Raw genomic sequence first — 9467 nt, forward strand, 5'->3', positions numbered from 1 at the left:
CTCATTGCTCATAGCCATCCCTGGCTGTTTAATGTGCTTCCTCTTAGGGACACCAGAGCCAGGGCTTCTTCCTCTTTAATGTGACGACGAATCACCTGGGATTTTGTAAAAATGAAGATTCAGCAGGTCTGAGGTGGCCTTTGATTCTGCATTTCCTTGCTTCCAGGTGATGCTGATACTGTTGGTCTTGGGGACTACAGGTGAGTAGCAAGGACCTGAACTACCCCCTCATAGGAAAGGACCTTTCTACAGTCAATTGAAAAGACACAGCTCAGAAAATACAGCAGAAGTATCAGTTTATTAAAATAGCTTCCAATCAAAGATGGCCTGTTGGTCACAAATGATACATTTTGGTTTCCGAAAAGACAGAGAGCAAGAGGAGGGCGGGGGAGAGAGACACAGAGAGACCCGGGAGACTCAGGGGGCCAAGAAGCCCTGGACACATCACTTCCTGGACTTCTCTGCAGAGCAGCCACTGTTGGTCTTACTAAGAGAGTCTGTGCTGCCCATTCTTGAGCCCACACTGTTGAGGAGTTTGTCAGTTTTTCCTGGGATGTTCTGCTTCTCCTCATTCTTAGTCTCCCGATGGTAAAAGTAGTTAAAGTTGGAGACAATGACAGGCACAGGGAGGGCAAGGGTGAGGACCCCTGCGATGGCGCACAGAATACCCACAATTTTCCCCCCTGGGGTGGTTGGGTACATGTCCCCATAGCCCACAGTTGTCATGGTGACCACCGCCCACCAGAAGCCATCAGGAATGCTAGAGAAATGGGACTCTGGCTCGTCCACCTCAGCAAAGTAGACTGCACTGGAGAAGAGGATGACGCCAACGAAGAGGAAGAAGATGAGCAGCCCCAACTCCTTCATGGAAGCCTTCAGCGTCCACCCCAGGATCTGCAGCCCCTTGGAGTGGCGGGAGAGCTTGAAGATGCGGAAGACCCGCACCAGGCGGATGATCCTCAGGATGGTCAGGCATATGTTCTGCTGGGCGATCGGCTCTGTCTCCTGGACCAGCTCCGTGATGAGCGTTGCAAAGTAGGGGATGATGGAGATGATATCGATGATGTTTATGATGCTCCTGAAGAAGTCGGTCTTGCTGGGGCAGACCACGAAGCGGAGCACCAGTTCGAAGGTGAACCACACGATGCAGGTGGACTCCACCATGAAGAAAGGGTCGGTGAACAAGGTGTGGGAGAGGACTGTCTTGCTCATGTTGAGGTTGGGGTCTCTCACCACCTTCAGTTCCCTATCGTCTCGGAACTCGGGAAGTGTCTCCAGGCAGAAGATGGCGATGGAGATGACCACGACCAAGACAGAGACCACGGCCACACCACGGGCAGCGCTGGAGCTCTCAGGGTACTCGAAGAGCAGCCAGAACTGCCGGTGGATGTCGTTGGTGGGGAGCAATGTTTCGGGATCTTTGATGAAGCCTTCATCCTCTCGGAACTGGTCCATGGCCTCACTGCCCAGTTCATAGAAGGAGATGTCATCAGCAAAGACGTCGATAGGGACACTGGCCGGGCGCCGGATTTTCCCACCAGACTGGTAATAATATAGGATTCCATCAAAACTGGGCCGGTTCCTGTCAAAGAAATACTCATTTCTCATGGAGTCAAAGAACTGCATCCTTTTCTCCCGGTCTCCCAGGAGGGTCTCTGGGAACTGATTGAGTGTTCTGAGCTGGGTCTCGAACCTTAGCCCAGCAATGTTGATGACCACCCGCTGGTTTCCTTCATGCAAGACCACTGCCTCAGGCCCTGGGGGATCGATGTAGTCTCCTGGGAGCTTGGAGAATGCCGTCTCATGGTCGGTGCTGTCGTTGATGAGGATATTCCAGTTGGAGAAGGAGCTGCTCCCAGGCTGGCCTTTCGGGGTGGTTAGGTCAAAGTCTGTAGTGTAGCCTGGCTCTTCCTGGATTTCATCTGAGTTATCAAAATTGACCAGGGCAACCTCCATTTCTTTCCAGTCACTCTCATCCATCCTAGGGGAGTCAGAGAAGCAGCCTGAAGACCCTCAGTCTTCCCTGCCTGCTGTGAGCTGTGGAGAGGAAGAAGGGCATCATGTAGGAGCTAGGATAGGGTACAGCTGGCTCTTGATCATTGAGGTAAGTTTTCCAATGGATTAAAAAATAGTTTATTTTTAGCTTGGGATGGAACCTTGTGCTTATTTTGGCAACATTCTTCTTGAAATCCATTTGCTCCCTCTGAGTCTACACACACTAATAATTAGAAGAAATTGCAAAGACGGAGCCTGGCTGAGAGGGGAAAACTTCCTCCAGCCAAAAAGCATCTCTGTACACCATGGCGGAGAGAGGCCATAATGGAGAAGTTCACGTTTCTTAATAAAATGTATAATTTTGTACTTGTATGAAGTCCTCCAGTTTACCCAACACTTTTCATGCCCAATCTCATCCTTAACTTTTTTCTTTTTCTCACACTTAATGGCCAGTCCCTCACATATTCTGTTGGGTATTATATCTTCAAAATATATCTAGAGTTCAACCATTTCTTTTTTTTTTTTTTTTTTTTTTTTTTTTTGCGGTATGCGGGCCTCTCACTGTTGTGGCCTCTCCCGTTGCGGAGCACAGGCTCCGGATGCGCAGGCTCAGCGGCCATGGCTCACAGGCCTAGCCGCTCCACGGCATGTGGGATCTTCCTGGACCGGGGCACGAACCCGTGTCCCCTGCATCGGCAGACGGACTCTCAACCACTGCGCCACCAGGGAAGCCCAAGAGTTCAACCATTTCTTAACACCTCCACCACTACCTCTTGGAGCCAGCTGGGATTCTGTGGGAAAGGGTGAACAAGAAGATGGAGGCTAGGTGGGCAACCACTGTCCTCCCCAGCAATAAGCCATCTGTGCCTTAACCCCTCCTCTGTAAGTAACTCCTAGGGTTGTTTTGAGGGTACATTAACTGAGATAGCATATGTAAAATGCCTGGTGGAAAGATCATTAAATTTATAGCCATTGTTTTTGTGAACTTCCCCATGTAACAGAGACTTTAGAAGCCAATAGCCACTCGTATTTTTATGGCCTAAGTCCAAGATGCTTATGGGGAATGATTTCATTAAAAATCATTCAGGCAGTGGGAAGTAAGTAATTGTGTGTGAGTGGTGTGTGTGTGTGTGTGTGTGTGTGTGTGTTGGGGATGGGGTTAAGGAGAGCATGCCCAGTGAGCTTGGGTATCTACAAACCTAGACTAAAAGAAAGTCCTTCCTTAGATCAATTCAACCTTTGATTTCAACAAAAGAACACTGAAACCAGGCAGGCTAGGGGTCAGGGTGGGAGAGGTAAAATCTGTAGTGGTCATAGCCTTGAAGTAGTTTCATTTACAGATGACAAGGGTATCCTGTAGGGTACAGTGCTGTAGTCTTTTCAAAGTGACTCCACATTCACTTATTCACATTCACTTAAATGACAATAATCATGTGAGGTTGGAAAATGTTATTTCCATTTTACAGATGGGGAAACTGAGTCACAGGAGCCAAGTGACCTTCCCAAGGTCACACAACTAGTGGCACAGAGACCCAACATGAACCTGCCTCCCGGCCCGGGAGACCCACTAGACCATGGGTGCCCTGCATGGAAGCTGAAGCCTCGTGGGGAGATGCAGGCCAGGGCCTCAGAAGTGTGGGAGCTTGGAGCTCTTTCGGTCCCACATCCTCCTTTCTCAGTTCAGGGCAATACGTGGGGTGAAGAGCTCAGGTTAGAGTGGCCTGCCCTGCCTCTTGGGAGTGTGCAGCCTTTGCAAGCTGCCTAATTTCACTGAGCTGCAGCTTCCTGGCTGTGGAATAGGGAGGATGTGCCCACTGCTGAGCATGTCAGGTATCATGCGAGGAACAGGGGAGTTGGAAGGCAGGATGGAGCAGCGGTTAAGAATGCTGAGACCTGAGCCAGTTGCTGTGAGCTGGAATCCTGGCTCTGTACACAGTAAGCCCTGGAGAAATATTTGCTATTCCTTCACAGTGATCCATGTGATAATTTAGAGGGTCCCATCCTGGGCCACTTGGCTGCCGGGCAGAGGTGGGACCAGGACTCCAGCTCTGTGTCCACCTTGTGACTTCAGAGCAGCACTTTCTTCTTTGGAATTCTGGCCCTGGGTGAAGCTTTGGGGTACTTCCTTCTTGGGGTGAATCCCACTCCATTTTATCCAGACTGAGAGGAAGAGGTACATCTGGGGGCTCTGGGGCAGGGACTTGGAACCACTTCCAAGTGGCTAGAGTGGGCCCGTATCAGGAGCCTTCTCCGTCTCTTCAGGGGGCAGAAGGCATGTGGGGATGAGGGAGAGCTTCTTTGGCCAAAGTAACTTCCTCTCCTGGGAGCCAGGCCACTTCCCTTTCCCACTCCCCCTCTCCTCTTTGCTGCTTCCACCCCCAGCTCAAAGTGACAGATACGGGGGTGGCTGAAGATGGTCAGGTGGTGTAGGCGGGGGTGGAACAGTGCCAAGTTCAAACGGCGTACTCTGCGATCTACAGAGGTGTGCTGTACGGTTGCTCCACGTGTTACATTTAGATTAGCAAATCTTGGTCATTATAGACAGAGGGAAGAGAGAACTGGTCATGGGAACAAGAGACCTGGCTTGAGGCTCTGCCCCAGCACTTAGGAGTTGTATATATTTGAGCAAATCACTGGATTTTATGAGCCTCAGTTTTCTGATCTGTAAAATGGGGAAAATAATGATAATTCGCACCTCAAAGATCGTACTAAGCCTAAATGAGGTAATGACAGTGAGAACACTTAGTAAGTTATTGCAAAAATGAAAGGAATTACCCTGCCTAGTCCCCTCCCCTCTGTTTCATACATAAAGGCAATACAACATATTTGTGGGCAGAAGGCACATTCTATGTGGCCTCAAATGACCCCAGGAGGAATTCTCAGCTCACTGTCCTCTGATCCGCTCTCCCGATCCTGCCCCCTTGACTTTGTGCCTGTTTGCTTCTGCCTGACATCCACGTTCCCTTCCTCTGTCTCTCTTCTTCCTCCCTGCCCATCTGGGGACTGCTCAGGTCCTGCTTGTCTGACGAGACTGGCCTGGCCAGTCCGGCCTGGAGAGTCCTCTGCCTGCCCTGAGTCCCCGCCTCCCTGCCCAGATCGCTCACGTTTGCACTCAGTTTGAAGCCCCCACGTCCACAGGGTCAGCCTCAGCGCTTCTGCTCTCTTGTGAGCTTTGAGAGTGCAGGAGTGTCTTATGGTTTTTCCTTCTGCCCTGCACAGTCTTGGGGGACAAAATTCACCTCTGATGATCCCCACCTGCATCAGCCCAGTGCCCAGCTCAGTGTGGCTGATGAGGGTCAGGGTGGTGTAGGAGGTGGTGGGCAGTGCCAAGTTCAAACAGGGTTTTCTGTGGATGTGCAGTAAATACCTGTTAAGCGGGTGAATGCATCAGTGAAAAGAGTAGTGAGAAGCTCATGCTCACAGGAACGGGGATCATATCTGTTTCGCGCACCATTATGATTCCAGGACCTAGCCCAGGGCTGAGCCCAATTAACCTCTGGTGAATGAATGAATGAGGGAGGAATGAACGAAGTGAGGCAGATAGCATCCTGGACTTGCAATGCTTCTCCTGCTTTATGATCCCTGACAACTTGTATTTCCTCATCAAGACTCCATTTTTAAAATCTGTAATAAGAAAATACACTGAGTCAAAGAAGGCAGATTAAAAAGGGTACATATAGAGTAGTTCCATTTATACAAAATTCTAGCAACAGCAAACTAACCTAGAATGACAAAAAGCGGATCAGCAGTTGCCTGGGGATGGGGGTGGGGAGGGAGAAGAAGGGATTACCAAGGGGCCAAGGGAACTCTTTTAGGGATGATGTTTATGTTTATCTTGATTGTGGTGATGGTTTCACAGAAGTATACATATGTCTAAACTCGTCAAGTTGCACACTTTAAATGTAGTATGCATCATTTTATCTCAGTACAGCTGTAAAAAAAAAAAAGGCAAACAGCAAACAAAAACAGGGAATAAATGTGTATGGTCCACTGGTGAGTCTTCAAAGTTTTTGTAAGGACTAAAGGGGATACGGGGATGCTTTGTAAACTGCATGGGTCACTTGGAAGGAGGGGGTCACTCTAACGTAGAACCCACCTCAATGCCAGTGCCATGCCCTCATGCTGCAAGGGCTCAGCAAATAATTTAGAAAGTGAACGCATCCTGGAGCCAGGGGTGAGTGAGACCCCCAGGGACACCCAGCAGGCTGCACTTCTGCAGAGCGGGCAGTGGGAAGTGTGCACACGTCAAGGCAGCCCCTGGCCCCGGCAGGCCGGCTCCCCTCAGCTTAGTGCTTGGCATTTCGTCTGTTCAGTGGCAGGAGACAAGCCACTGTCTGCACCGGGAAATATCCACTCCTCTGGAGAAGTTTCATTCTACCATAAATAGGCCTTTGCAATTACCATTCAGGGGAGCCAAGATGGAAGTTGGTTTTGACCTTGGGTCACCCTCCTCCCCCCATACTGGCCCCCTGGGAGGAGATGGACACTCTGGGTGGGGTGGGGCACCCCAGTGAGGGTGGGCTGCAGGGCTGGGATACTTGGGGGCCAGCTCCCATCGCGCTGGGCAGCATCCTGGAGCCTCCCTTGCTTGCCGTTCTCGATAGCTTTCCCTGAGTCTTGCATCTTTTCATCTGCCCAGCATTCTAGGGCTTTGATAGAATTACCAGTACTCAAGGCTGAACTGTCACCCACAGCTGAAGTGATCGGAGTATTCAAGAGTCTTCTACGACATCTGATTCCATTCATAATGTCCGCCTTGCCTGGCACAGTGCTGAGACAATGTGGCGGGTTGAAACAACCTCTTTTCCCCTCTGAACATACCCGTGTTTTCCTCCCTCCAGGCCACTATTTGTGCAGGTCCTGCCATTTGCATCCCTTCCTTCTGACTTCACCTGAAGATACAGCTTTCCCTCAGGAGTCAGGTAGAGGTACTCTTGCTCTCCTGAGAATCCCCGTACAAGGTTTTGGCACATTATTTGAACCACGTCTCATCTCCTCAGAGCCCTGTCTTCTTCTGGTCCCTCGGCATCTTCATACAGGGGGGAAGGCTGGTCCACTCACTGTCCCCAGTGCATCTTACACCTCCCCCTCTTCTGACCTTTGCTCCTTTCCCTCCCCCAGAGCCAGATGGGCTTGGGTTTGAATCTTAGCTGTGCGCTCAGTAGGTACATGGCCTTGGGCAAATCACCACCTCCATAAACAACGCTTTCTTCCTCTCCAAATGGGTCTAATCATAGGTTTCCTCAGGGTTCTTGGGGGAAGAAGAGATAATGTATGTTGTGAATAGCATGCAGGACACATAGCAGGCATCCCTAGATGGGAGCTGCTATTGTTTACACCCTGTCTGTCCTGGGAAGCCTTCGAGGCTGCCTGGTGTGGACCACAGTGACCCCAGCTGCCTCCCCGCCCTCTGTAGCACGTCACTTTTGCACCCAGTCTGCGGATGTGGCTTTGTTGCTCTGGTGATCTCTTCCTGGACTAGACTGGGCATTTCCTGCAGGCAGGGCCTTGTGCGGGGGCCGGCCCTATGCCTCTCCCAGAGAGATGTTCCACAGATGTCTGTGGGTCTGGCCATCAGGTTTGCAGAGTGATATGGAGCAGTCAGTTGCCCTGGGTTGCCTAGCTACCCCAACACTTCCTCTACCTTCTGGTGAGGCCGCAGCCATCCCTGAGTCAGAGAATGGCTGAAAGAAGTCATCGTGCCGACAGCTGTGAGCACCGCAACATGGGTCCCCGAGAGCCCCAGGGACGGGGGATGCAGAACTGAGTAGAAGGCAAGCTCAGAGGTCATAGGGCTGGCAGCAGATGGGGGACGAGGCAATGGGCAGGTGGGCCTGGCACAGGGTGGGTTTCCACTGCAGGTTGTCCAGTGAACGAGAGGAAGGAGTGGCTTGAAGACAGACGCTGGCGCTGCTTGTGTCCAGACAGAAGAGGGCGCTGTTGTGCTGCTGGAAGCAATCCTTGGTCCACTCAGCATAGATGGCTCCACAGTGCCCCTTCCTTCCATCTGTGAGCTGCTTCTCTTCCTCTCTCGGCTCCAGCCAGGCCTCCGGTCAGCTGACTGTCTCTCCAGGTGGCTCTCACGCTGCCTTTTCCCCGTCTCAGCCCCGACCTCGGTCCAAGCCCCATCTCTTCGTCTCATCCTGAACCACTGGCCCCCCCTCAGTTAGGAGCCTGAAGAGCATAGGCTCTGGTCCTCTCTGCCTCCTAGCGGTCAGGATTGTTACCCCACCTTCCAAGGGCCTCAGTTTCCCCACGTGGGGAATAGTAAGATGGAGTCTTGGGTAAGACGTGCTGGCTCAGCTGCCCTCCCGAGCCCTCCTGTCCCTGTTGGGAGGTAACCCAAGTCCTCCGCTCTCCCAGCCGTCCTAGCAGAAGGCAGCAGGTGGAAATGGGAGCCTGGGAGGCATCAGAGGGGTAGAGCTTGAAGCTGAGACCAGCATCCTGCTGGGAGACCTGAACCCAGTGGGGTAGGTGGAGGCAGTCAGCAGGCTGGGGTGGGGGTCTGCAAGGGGTCGGCTCCCTGGGGAGTGAGAGACAGGCTTTCCGTCCTAGTTAAGAACTCAGGCTCTGGGGCAGACGGGACAGCCCCCTCTCAAGCCTGGCTTGACCATTTACTGTCTGTGTGATGGAGGACAAGTCGCCTCACCAGCACCCGCCTCGTAAGTGTGTGATGAGGAAGTGATGCCGCATAGAAAGCACACTGCGTGTGACAGGTGCTCAGTGGTAGCTTGGGTCAGTGAGACCACGGGTCAGGGATGGGGGTGGGATGACCCTTCTCTGTTCCCTCTTGGGCACTATTAAAATGTGTGGGTCACAGCCCCACTGCTGCAGCAGCTGGGCCCTTTAGGAGGCTGTCCCTGCTCAGGCTGAGTCTGCAGGCACAAGCATGCTCATCGGGGAGGGGGCGGCCTGGGGGCAGGCGTCTCTGGGGCCATCCAAGGCGGATGACAGGACTTGTATGGCCCGTATTGTAAGCCTCTCACCCGAGGTGAAGCTGCTTATTCCTGTCCACTCCCGTCACCTACACTCCTGCTGGCCAAGCGTTTCCACACAGGATTTGAGCACCACAATGGCCCCTAAGGCAAGTAGGGATTATTATTCCCATTTAACAAATAGAAAAGCGGATGACTGTGCAAAGGTAGTTTGGTCACTAAGTTATGGAGCTGTGACTCAAACTCAAGTTTTCTAGCTCCAAAGCCAACATTCTTCCCTCTATCCTATAGTCCAACAAGAGCAATCCACTACTGTATGTGACCTAGTATCATTCAGCCAGGGATGGTGCCCGAGACGCAGACAGAGACATGGATATACACACAGCCACACGTGCACAGTCACACACAGCCACAGACCCATGTAGACACACTCAGACACACACATTAATATGGCTGTGTGTGACTTCTCATCCTAATAGTCACAGACACACACTTGCTACACAGAAAATTACCAAGACACCTGTGCACATAGATAGA

The 9467-nt window shown here is 51.8% G+C and overlaps 1 protein-coding gene across 1 annotated transcript; it reads right to left on the minus strand.

The window, feature by feature from the left end:
- Positions 1-444: 444 nt before the first annotated feature.
- Positions 445-1980, minus strand: KCNA10 (potassium voltage-gated channel subfamily A member 10; the record flags this gene model as incomplete). Its single annotated transcript, XM_082614583.1, has 1 exon — positions 445-1980. One exon carries the CDS (start codon positions 1978-1980, stop codon positions 445-447), a length of 1536 nt encoding a protein of 511 aa, XP_082470709.1.
- Positions 1981-9467: the final 7487 nt, after the last annotated feature.

This window comes from Mesoplodon mirus (assembly GCF_964341445.2).
Source record: "Mesoplodon mirus genome assembly, chromosome: 3".
NCBI lineage: Eukaryota > Metazoa > Chordata > Mammalia > Artiodactyla > Ziphiidae > Mesoplodon > Mesoplodon mirus.